The sequence below is a fragment of the Cyprinus carpio genome, chromosome A3 (assembly GCF_018340385.1).
Source record: "Cyprinus carpio isolate SPL01 chromosome A3, ASM1834038v1, whole genome shotgun sequence".
Lineage (NCBI taxonomy): Eukaryota > Metazoa > Chordata > Actinopteri > Cypriniformes > Cyprinidae > Cyprinus > Cyprinus carpio.
In genome coordinates this window covers 22,776,009-22,788,352 of record NC_056574.1, presented here as the reverse complement: position 1 = coordinate 22,788,352, position 12,344 = coordinate 22,776,009, and the positions used below count along the sequence as shown (strand labels likewise).

The 12,344-nt window shown below is 38.2% G+C and overlaps 1 protein-coding gene across 3 annotated transcripts; it reads left to right on the top strand.

The window, feature by feature from the left end:
* Window positions 1-196: 196 nt before the first annotated feature.
* LOC109058930 (U1 small nuclear ribonucleoprotein 70 kDa-like) lies at window positions 197-12,313 on the top strand. 3 transcript variants are annotated; one of them, XM_042724420.1, is made up of 10 exons: window positions 197-408; window positions 919-1,072; window positions 1,258-1,320; window positions 1,607-1,661; window positions 4,819-4,883; window positions 4,969-5,031; window positions 5,128-5,209; window positions 10,126-10,227; window positions 10,532-10,631; window positions 10,717-12,313. In XM_042724420.1, the coding sequence occupies exons 2-10, from the start codon at window positions 926-928 to the stop codon at window positions 11,522-11,524; spliced, it is 1,485 nt and encodes a 494-aa protein (XP_042580354.1). In that variant the 5' UTR covers window positions 197-408; window positions 919-925; the 3' UTR covers window positions 11,525-12,313. The 3 variants fall into 3 exon arrangements, with proteins under 3 accessions (XP_042580354.1, XP_042580369.1, XP_042580361.1); XM_042724435.1 differs by lacking the exon at window positions 197-408 and adding an exon at window positions 517-535; XM_042724427.1 differs by lacking the exon at window positions 197-408 and adding an exon at window positions 626-649.
* Window positions 12,314-12,344: the final 31 nt, after the last annotated feature.

Here is a 12,344-nt window from a genome sequence, read left to right as displayed (position 1 = left end):
AAAAAGTAAATACATTTATAAATTAAAATTTATTTATTTAACTATTACGTTGTTTACTTATGCATAGGTTGTAGGGATTTAAAGATGGTCACCTTCTGCAAATACAGTTTAGAATCTAGTCAGAGCTTTTATTTTGTAATATTTAACCACGCCCCTAACGTAAAGCGGCACTAAACGAGTACAAACGTCGTAAAATACCAGAGTAGTTCACGGCCTCGCGCCATTTTAAGAAAGGAATGGCTTGTTCAGCTCGGTGAGGATACACGTTGGGTATTGTGTGGACCGAAATACATACAAAATACTGACGACTGTTGAAGCAGTTCACGCGCGAAGATTTCCTATACACAAACGCAGAGGTGTTTTTCCGCTAAAATCGGAGGTTTCTTCGGAACCGAATGAGAAGCTGAGGTAGGCCGCCTGTGGGAATGCTGTGGTCTGATCTGTAGAAACAGCGGCTCAGTAGAGCTGACCCTAGGCACCTCTGAGGTTTGGATTCGCCTACACGTGTGTTACAGAACCTGCACTTCCATTACTCGTGCGTGTTATAGTCTCGGTTTGTTTATTATATCAAGCTTAAAAGTGGAAATGCTGGTTATGTAATCAATCATGTAACTCGACTGTAGTGATTGTTTGCAAGAAGGTAACCGAGGTAAGTTAACTTAGTAGGTACTGCTAGCTGCTAACTTCCCGAAAATCGTTTAGGGGGGTGTTACTTTACTGATGCAGACACTGGAAAATGCCTGAAAACTCTACGTTTACAAACATCAGTATGTCCCTGTGGTGTTTTTGACCGATCATGGAGAAACTGAAATCTTTTATTAATCAGTTAACCACAGGAACTGCACAGATCTGGTGTTTGGGGTATATATTAAAGGTTGTTCTGGGTTATGAATAAATCGATGTAATTCTCTTTCCTAGGTGAACAATGACTCAGTTTCTCCCCCCGAACCTGTTGGCATTGTTTGCCCCGCGGGACCCGATACCGTTCCTGCCTCAGCTGGAGAAACTGCCCCATGAGAAACATCACAACCAGCCCTACTGCGGGATTGCCCCTTTCATACGGCATTTTGAGGTGCTTTGTGCCTTATTTTATGTACAACTTTATTTGACATTTTATGGAATTTTTGAAAGACTTTTCACACATCAAGTGTTCCATCAGAAAATGGTTACATGCATGATGCAAATTACGGAATATATTTTGGAAAGTATTATGTGATCCTGTTATATAATGATGTTTTGTTACTCACTGTTGGTTAGGACCCCAGAGATGCGCCACCACCCACAAGAGCAGAGACGCGGGAGGAGAGGTTGGAGAGAAAGGTGAGCTATTCTTGACTGAATTGAGTTTCCGTGGCAAGTTTAATCATGGTTTCTAATGCTGAATACGTATAGCTTGTTGACATATTTATTCAGTGGGATTATGACAGAACAGATTACGTAATAAATCTGATATGTTGAAGTGACTCCGTGAGTAGGGTAGTCTTTTTAGTACACTTAATTGTGGGCAATTTTCATGTGTACCTTGAAAATGAGAACATAGGAGATTTTCTGATGGGAACTTGTGTATATTTGTTTGTAATGTGGTCCATTGTGATTTGAATTGCAGAGAAGGGAGAAGATGGAAAGGAGGCAAGTTGTGGTGGAAACAGAACTGAAGCTATGTAAGTATCTGAACCCCAGCAGTGTTTCCCCACAGGGTTTACTGAGACTGTGGTGGGTGGACCTCTGACCCTCTAGTTCACGATAAAGCTGGTCATAAAGTTTAAAGGTATTCATGGCAACCCGTCAAAATAAAAGTCCGTTTTGAAATAATACAATAGAATGTACACAGCCTACTACTATTACTACTACCGTGTTTTAATTTAAGTTGTTTTATGCATTCAAATAGTTAGACCTGTTAAAACACATAATTTGGTAACAATAAAAAAAATACAAATAATATGGTGAGAAAAAAATAAAACATTTCATAGGGCCCCAAACGTAATTCTTGTTAAACTTATAATAAATTGATGTGAAAATGTATATACTATTAAAGAGGAGTTGAGAAAAATTAAATGGAAAAAAAATTTTATATATATATTTTTTTTTATTAAAGTGAAAATCAGTTTACTAAATAAACTTGACTGACTGCTACTTTAAATTGATATTATTTGTTTATTTATTTTCATGTATACTATATAATTTTGTGCAATTACTTGCTTGTCAGTTGAGTTTGTGGCAAAACCTTTTACAGTGTTAACATTGTTTATACCTGCATAAAAATTATTAAAGTAGATATTTAATTTCATAAAGTACAATTTGATTTAAAAATGCACCTACATTTTTTTACATTGTGTTTTTCAGTTGCATAAAAGACAATTTTCCCCTATATATTTCATCATTGAGGATTTCTTTAAAAAAGTCTTAAAATGTTGTCTTGTTCTCGTGTCTCGTGGGATAAGTGTCTCGTTACACCCCTACAAGCAGATGAACTCAGAATATAAACAGTGCACTGAACTGCATTTTAAGTATTTTCCTCCCATAAAACCATTAAAAAATGCTTATGGTAATGGACAAAGACAGTGATTTAAAAAGACCAAATCTGGTATACAGTCTATTAAAATATATTATGCACAGGAAAGCAGATGAGCCCAGAATATGAACGGAATGTGCAAAGTTTCACGTGTTTTCTCCCTCATAGAAAAAACATTACAAAGAAAACTCTTAAAGAGGATTAACGGATTAGCGCAATGCTTGTTTGTATAAATAATGTTTTTAATAAATTTTATATAAAATTTGGGCTTTTATATCAGTCTTATATTAAGCCACTTACATTAAGCTGTAGTCTCCCATAGAAAATCGTAGCTTAACTTGCAGTTCAGTGTGTTCATATTCTGGGCTCATCTGCTTGCATGTACACAGTATATATTTTTAATAATTTCTATAGCAGATTTGGTCCTTTTTTTTCAGTGTTTCAGAATGTACCAAAACTGTGCCTTGAACTAAACAATGCCTTTCTTAGTACTTGAACCCAAGTTCAAAATGAACCACTCCATTATGAACGTATAGAGCTGTATGAACAGCTACAGGAATGTAACTCTACACCCTTGCCTCATACGCAAATCTATGAATACGCAAATTAGCCCCACCTCCACTCAGTCCACTAACTGAGCTGTAGTAAACGTGATACAATGGCAAGTGGAAATATTGGTTTAATTAAGCCATATGTGTTTGAACCCGAACTAAGCTGGTATGCTCAAAGTAAGCAAAGGAAGACTGATGGCTAACTTCGTGAGGTAACATTATCTGTTTACGCTGGTTCGTACACGGATAATGACTGATAAAACTACAGTGGATACTGTAACATTTCTTAAATTTACTTGATGATGTTGTTTCCTCAAAATGCCTTGAAGACTCGAATGCAGCCAGTTTTGTGATTACAAATCATGCCTGCGATCATACGTGTGTGACTTGCGGATGTCAATACGGGAGAGGTGCGTCTGACTCTGGTCTACTTTTACACTGCTGCCGCGGGTTATAATTCAAGTTAGCGCTTCTAAATGCAAATAAATAAGTGCTTACAGCACATGACATCGCGAAAATAATAAGAGAAATATGAACAATTAGCGAAACATCTGCAGAAAAAATTTAACTGTTACCGGATTAACCTGGCTGCCTTCTGACGACCCTCTGCTTTGCAGCACAGTTAATGATTTGCTAAGGAAAGGATCCCTTGACGTGTTTGGTTATTGAATTTTGTGATGTAGCAAAAAAGGACTGTTTCAAACCACATTTCTGTGACTGCAATTGGGAAACTACAGTTTCAAGGAGAAAATACTCCGCAGTGGTGTTGATAAATGGATTGGCACATGGTTTGTCTAAAAGCCTATTAAAAAGTCCACATAGACAAATAAACAACAAAAAACTAGATTTTCACCACAGGGGGACTTTAATCATGATACAAAGAAAGATGCTACAAACATGTAGCCTGAGTAGCGCTTTTAAATTTGTATAATTTCAACATTTGAAGCAAAAACAAAGTGCTCTGATTTTAGCTTTGTGAAATTATGGTAGATAAAACGCATCTGAATGAGACCGAAACAGAGGTAAGAGGGAAAATGCCATCAAAACTTTTCTGAAGACGGTCAGTTCACTTTAGAAATGCATTCATATAAATACTGGGGTGGGGATTTATATCTTTATATTTATATCCAATATTTTGAGCACCGCAAACAGTGAGCTTGTTGTGCCTGTACAGTATTTCAGGTCCTGCTTGCAAGAGATAAACCCTTGAGGTTTTTTTTTTTCCTTAGTAGGAAAACTCCAGCTTCTGTGAAAACAGGTTTACAAACACGTCTCGTTACAAATCTAATGAAATACTATAATCATCTCCCCTCTAAAATTATGCAGATGTGAAAACAAAGTTTAAATGGTGCCACTCCATTCCCAGACATTCGCTAAACTCACAGCACATGCAAAAATGGCGTTTACTGCATTTACTGTGAACTGAGCCGCTCTGAGACGTGGAAAACACCAGATCCCGTGAAGTGTGTGCTCTGCTTTGAAATGCGTAGCACAAACAGTTTCATAAGGGGATTAAGCCATATTGCTTAAGCTTTCGGTTTTAGTTTGTTTGACATGTACTCTGACAAAGCAACGGCGCTAAATGCAATGTTAAAGACTTATGTTATTATGAGAAGGTTAAATATTTTCAGTTTATTGTGAAACTGTGGCGGGCCACCACAGTCTAGTTGATGAATGCTAAACACTGCATTAAACAGTGAACCATTAGAACCCTCTCTTATAAAATCTTAAAAACTGTTTCTTGTATTCCCACAGGGGACCCACACAACGATCCTAATGCTCAAGGAGATGCGTTTAAGACCTTGTTTGTGGCTCGAATTGTGAGTATTTTTGACAAGAATATGAATGTTTAGAGATTGTCTTGAAGACACACATCTTACATGCTTTTTTTTCCTGTTTATGCAGAATTATGACACCACAGAATCCAAACTACGGCGTGAGTTTGAAGTCTATGGTCCTATCAAACGGGTAAGTTGTACTAAATATGTATTATGCACGTTTCCATAGTATGCTACTACCAATTTATCCTGCAGAATCATCCCTGAATTTATCTGGTTTTATTAGATCTATATTGTGTACAACAAGAAAACTGGAAAACCAAGAGGCTATGCGTTCATTGAGTACGAGCACGAGAGAGACATGCACTGTGAGTAACTAAGACTTCTCGTTCTTCAAATTCCTTAAATGACTAAAAGCAAGGTTCAGAACAGCTACACCATCTGTTACTACAATGAGTCATTTGTTGTCTTTTCTTCCCTTGAAAACTATTAATTCATTTTATTTTGAAGCAACAGAGTGTGTTGGTCATAGTCCACCTGTTCAACTGCTTTTTTTTTGTTTGTTTGTTTTTTTGCAATGCCAAAATATTTAGGTGTAGCCAACCACTCAATATTTAAAACTTACATATGAGAATGAAACTGTAAAGTTATAAAACTCCATTTGTGTGTGTGTGTGTGCTTGTATGACCGCTTGTCAACCCAATTATGTGTGTTCATAGTATATTCCTGTTTTTACCCCCTTGTGTATGTGTGTTGCATTTGGTGTGAGTGTGATGGTGCAGCACATGTGGGGGAAAAGTGACGTGTGGCTGTGCGTTAGCCCAACACACATTCTGATCAATGTTGCCACTTTATGGCATCTCTGTAATGTTTAGGCAGTGTGACATAGCAGTGTGTTTCCGACCGGAGCGGTGATGGTAAGCTAAAGGCTAAGGCCGTCTGTAGTGAAAAAGGTGACCCATATACTTACACACCTGTTCATGTCTGGTGCACAAACAGCCATTGATATCAAGGCATTCTATAACTCCGTTCACACAGGGGCGTTCATGATTGAAGTGTTGCGGAGCGGGTCAATGCTTTCTATTAATTGTGTGTTGTTCTCATTGCTACTGCAGCCGCCTATCTCTGATGGCTATTGGCCAGAGCTGGCTTGCAGATCTTGATGATGGTTTTGATACATCTACACCCTACTACCACAGCTCAGTATATGGTTGGTATGATGGGTTTGTATGATGGGTAAGATTTCTTTACACCCCTCATCTAATTCTAGGTTAGGTGTACCAAATCACTGCCCCAATTTAGGGCTAAACATAGGGCTTGAGTGTGGCTTGGGCCAGTTGTGGTGAGTCTGAGCCTGTCGTTAATCTCTTCTATTAAAGCCATCGTACTACTACTAATGTGGTTGTACTCTGCGAGATTTAGACTGTATGACTGTTACATTTGAAACAGAACAGTGTAGTAAATATGTGCAGCACACAATTGCCGAATTATGTCAGTGAAAGCTTTGATAGATTTTTATTTATTTTTGTAAGATATTAAAAAATGCAGAATAAATGGTTTAATTAATGTAATTGTTATTCATCAGTTATTTGCCTGACGTACAATATCTGATATTAAGGTGCAGTCAAATTTGGCGTTTGGCGAAGGCAGTTTTGGCAAGCAAAAATATAATTTTAATAGGAATCCAATCAAGAATTTGCCACATTGGTTTGAAAGTGACTTCTGTGTGACCTGTGGTTCATGTATCGCTACACTATTGACAATACACAATGGACCTTTTTTCTGTGAAATTGTGACTCCACTATAACACTGCTACTCTGCAAAAGCAAAAATAAAGTTGTGTTGTGCAGTGATAATGTGAATGTGTATTTCACATCATTACTGAAGCTGTTTTTACATCGCTAAGCGTTACTATATCTTCTAGACCGGGATCATAACTCTGTTATATTATGTAAAAGATAGCACAAAAGACACTTGCTTGGTAATTATTTTTTTCCAATAAAAATTCTTAAGTGTGTAGGCATAATATTTGCTCAGGTGTTTGGAATTGGCTTTAATAGAATAGATTACCAAGGGCATTGGATATTCAAATCACTGCACAGAACCCAGTTACATTTAAAGATACTTATCAAGGATTCAGCTTGTACAGCTTCAGTGGTTAAATTCAGTCCCAGAATTTTTCTGTGAGATACTTAATCCATAAGTCTAAGAAATTTCCATTTAGGCTGAGAAGCGAGCAGCTGCATGGAGAGTAACCTTTCCTATGTGTACAGCTTAGCTGTTTAAATCTTTATCTGTACAACTCCAAGTGGGCTGAAAAAAAAAAACGAAATTGATACAGCCAATAAAATAAGTAGAATTAACATTTTTACTTTCCTTAACTCAAATGTTAAGGGTTTATTCCATTTCATTTCTCATATTTTTCTAAATTTTAGATTTCAAAATGGAGATCTTTTAAAATCTCACTGGCGAGGTAGATTTCGTCAAGAATATGAGAGATATTGTTACAGATATGAGGGTGGTTGGTAAGCCCCTCTAACTGGTTAGGTAGCTGAGGGTTGTGGTAAGGCCCTCTGTTAACTGATAAAAATGAGGGTGGATGGTAAGGCCCTCGTGTTGGGTAGGTAGGTGCCTTGAGGGTGTTTGGTAAGCCCCTCTAGTTTGGTATGGTAGTCTGAGGGTTGTTGGTAAGGCCCTCTAGTTGAGATGTAAGGAGAGGTGTGTGCGAAAGGACTTGAGGGTTCGATGGTAAGGCCCTCATAATGGGTTTCAACCGAACATCATCGACAGTGCAGACCAGAGTAGCTTCGTGGATTTCATCGTATCGCTTGTTGAAGGATTGGATCCCTTATTTCTTGATTCAAGGTTGTCCAGTTTTGGTTAAAAAAAAAAAAAAAAAAAAAAAAATTGAGTATCAAATGTACTGAAGGACATTTTGATTCAAGGCAGCTGGAATCGCCAGGCTACATTTCCGTGGGGTTTTCCATCAAGGACTTCCATCCTTAACCAGGTGTTATGGTAAGGTAGCATCTCCAGGTAATGTAGTAACACTGAGATAATGACTAAATACTTAAGGGCTTAGACTTTTACCTTAGACCAGCAGAAGGAAAAGGACCTAAGGGTATTGGCCATATTGAAGTGTGAGAATTTTGTAGCGTATTTAAAAGCTGTAATTCTAGCAAATATAAATATAATATAGAATCTAAAAGTAAAGCTCTGCAAAATGTTTTTTTTTTTTAACCCATTTGGTTTGTCATGATGTGAGTGTGAATGGTGCTTTGATGCTCATAGAAATTGCATATGAGGGTGAATGAATGTGTAAGATTTTGGAGAATGGAGAGTGTGGCTTTTAGCTTAATTGTATTCACTAAGTGCCTTTTTTCTTATTGTTGCTTTAAGATTTAATGAGAATAAACTGCGTTAATGGGTAGTTAATGTGAATTACCCTAAATTTGGAGTTGATCGGTGTGGTCCAAGCTGTTGACTGCAATGCTTCCTTGTTTTTGTGATCTACCTTGCATTACCTTGAACTGCCTCAATTTAAATTTGCATCACTTAAGTTCTGTAGCACTCGAATGTTCCTTTAATTTCTTTTTGAACATTAGAGAGAGTTTTTTTTTTTTTTCCTGAATTTACAAAGCACGTGCTTTAGTTTCTTTGAACCTTGTCAAATGGTTTCTGGATTTTTTTATACTGAGTACTTAGATGCCCCTGCAACATTTTTAGGGCCCTATGAAATCCACTTAATTTTTTTTCCCCAAAATTGTTTTCATTTTTCTGGTTTACGTTTTTGTTTTTTGTTTTTTTATTCCGGTTTAATGGTTACATTTAATTTTTATCCAGCGAAAAGCATGAAACTTAGGATATTAAACAGCAATTTATTAAGTTTAACAAAAATACCATTGGAAGGCCCTATGAAGTTAACGCCCCCCCCCCTCAAAATCAGTATTTTTACTAAAGTCTTTTTTCCGTTGATTTTTCTGTAATCAGTTTTAATGGTTTCATTAAATTATTAATAACAAAAAGTATCTTTTAATGAATTGCTTTTATATAGAAAAATATTTAATTTCTTTTTTTCCAGAAATACTGTGGTCTGTATTCATTTTTCTGCTAAATAAATTCTGATAAATTTTTCTGGTAAATATTCCTTTAAAAATGTTCTAATAATAATAATTTTATTAGTAGTAGTAGTAATACTGTCATTACATTAAGTAATATTTCTGTCACAGTTTCTTCAAGTTAAACCAAACTTTTATTTGGGTTGCTATGAAGACTTTTAGATTTCTGTTTGTATATGTTGACAAGGTTTTACTCAAAAGAAATGGTAAAATGCTCTGGAATTGATTCTCAGAGCAGTTCTAGAGATTGTTTGTGTTCGTGTACTTATATATTGAGATGGCAGAGGCAGAAAACACCTCGAGCGTCACTTGAGCTTCAGTATGTGTGTAGTAAACATTCACACAGAGACAACCAGAACATGCAGGATTCATATTTAAATGGTATTTTTGTGGCTTAATATTCACAGACACAAGTGAATATCACATTTTGATTTAAGTGTACTGACTTGCTTTAGATGTATCCATCCAAAACTTGCCAAATTCCGTGACCCTCCACTTTAAACTGTAAACTGTTTTTATGACTGGATTCTGCAATTCTGTCTGCATTTTCTGCATCTTGGAAATCATAGGGCCCTATATTCTCACAATCCCCAATATTGTTATTCTTAAAATTAAAGTATTCAGAAATTTGAAATATTCACTTTAGGTTTTATTGGTGAAATGAAATTAGCATATTAACCATGTGAATTCATATACAGGATTTTTCTGAAGCATTGTGCTTTGAAGTTATTTCAAGGTATTCAGTCTTGCTTAAATTTATAATCAAAATCATGAACATTAGTCACTACTGTCCAGCTTTTTTTTAATAGAGCTATTTTTGTAACATTTGTTGGTGTGCCTCATTCTAAGAGTGTAATCATTAGCTGAACATGAGGAAGGTTTTTTTTTTTTTTTTTTTTTTTTTTTTTTTTTTTTATAAATGGATGGTGGCAGCATTGGCAATGTATCTCATTACTGGTGGCTTATCCATTCAGAGGTAAGCGTGTGCCTTTAAATAGCTTAACATGTTTGAATGGAGTCCATCCCAAATTCAAGGTATGTAGAAGGAAATACTGTTGTGTGTATTTTTGTTTCTCATTGTCCAACTCTTTCTTTCTCTGTATTCTCCTTATTCCCTTCATCCCTCAATCTCCTCTTTTCCACTGCTCGTCTATCAACTCCTCTAGCTGCCTACAAACACGCAGATGGCAAAAAGATTGATGGACGTAGAGTGCTTGTTGATGTTGAAAGAGGACGAACGGTCAAAGGATGGCACCCCCGGAGACTTGGTAAGCATTTTTTTTCTCTTCTTAATCAAGTGTTCTTTTCTAGGCTTTGGGTGCTCCTGGAGGCCCATTGTCCTTGTAGAGTTTGGCTCCAGCCTGCCCCAATTTTCTTGAAGTTGCTAGTAATCCAGAGGATGCTTATTAGCTTGTTTTCAAGATAGTGGCCCTCCAGGAGCAGCATTGGACACCCCTGTTCTAGAGCAAAGCTCTGAAGGACAGTGGATCACCAGGGCCAGAGTTGCACACCCCTGGTTGTGTTCACAAGTATTACTTCACTTCTTCATTATACATTTATTTCACTGTTCAGGTGGAGGTCTTGGTGGTACAAGGAGAGGAGGGGCAGATGTCAACATCAAGCACTCTGGCAGAGACGACACTTCCCGCTATGATGACCGACCAATTGGAAGGTAAGTTGAGAGGGGCATGATTGTCTTTTTAGGTAGGTACATTTCAGTCTTCCAAACCTGACCTCTGTTGTCTCTTATCATGCAGTGACCGCGATCGGGATCGTGAACGCAGGGATCGCAGTCGGGAACGAGACCGAGAGAGGGACCGCGGTGAGCGCCGCCGTTCACGATCTCGAGAGAGACGCAGACACACCAGGTCTCGTGAGCGCGAGAGGGCCATCGCGGTTCCAGGGGAGGAGGCAGGAGGTGGCAATCGGCGCCGAGACAGGGAACGAGAGCGAGGTGTTGCCGAAGGCAGCCGAGAGAGGAGTAGAGACCGAGATAGAGAAAGAGACCGCAAGAGGAGAAGCAAGAGCAGGGATAGAAAGAGAGACCGTGAGAGAGGGAAAGGTGCGGATGGAGGAGAGGAAGGCATGGGTGGGCTAGTTGATGCCATTATGCCCGAAGGAGGAGAAAGGGGTATGGAGGACCCATTGTGTGGTGAGCCAGGACGAGGTGAGGACAGAGTGCCCGAAGGAGAGGAGAGAGGAAGGGATCGAGACAAAGACAGGGAGAGAGACCGTGACAGGAAGCGCAGCCACAGAGATAAAGATAGAGACAGAGATCGGGAAAGAAGGCGAGACAGGGATAGAGATCGTGAACACAAGCGGGACCGGGGCGATCGGGACCGTGGGGACCGTAGGGAAGACAGACACGTATCCTCCTCAGGAGATCAGGAGGGTTTGGGTAACGGAGGTGAAGAAGGTGAAGAGCAGTTGCCGCCACAATCAGAAGAAGGTTCACAGGATGGGATGAGGATGATGATGATGGATCAGGATTCCATCCAGTCAGGTGAGGGCTATGCCTCCAATGAGAACGGATACAGGATGGAGGCCCAGGGCGATGAGTACTGAAGTGCCCCATTGTGTGACTCATCCGAGGTCCTCCAGTTGTAATGTTGATTGGATTCACAAATATCCTCAACCATTATTTAATGCTCGCACTATGTCCACAGTGTGTAAGTGTTATACTGTACTACCAACTGCTATCATTGAGAGAGCTAAGTGTCTCCCTGGTAAGAAGCATCCTTTGTTAAAATCAAAAGATTATGTAGTTGAACCCAGGTTATTTAATTTGTGGGGATTTGTAGACACAAAATGTCACTAAATAGCTAGCCTTATGATGCATTTGAATTCCCTGTCTAACATCAGCTCAGTATCAAGTGACTGCACTGCTAGGAATAGATCTCTTGACTAAGCCACTGTATTTTATTACAGTGTAGTTTATTCAGTAAGGGACGGGTAACTGTCATGATTGGGATTGTTTAGTACTGTTATGTCCATTTGCATATATGTTTGTTGATTACAAGAGTTATTGGTTTGTAGTGTTATCTGAACAACGTTCCCTTTATATCTGCACCCCCCAATTTCTCTGCAGGTTCATTTTTTTTTCTCTTGTCTTGTACATTTTGTTTCATATTTGGTTCGAGATGTGGATCGGTTGAAAATTGTACAGTGGCGCCTAATTTTACTATAGTAACAAAGGCAGCAAACATTGACAGATGTTTTTTTTTTTTTTTTTTAATAGGAATGTCTTCAATGGGTTCACAAAAATCGCTCTTAAATGTGTTTTTTTTTTTGCTTGTATCTCTGGTCGTATTGGTTATGGTTTTCATTCTTGAATAAATACTTTTTATTGCCAAATTATTGTCTGTTTGTCTTGGTTCCTTATTTC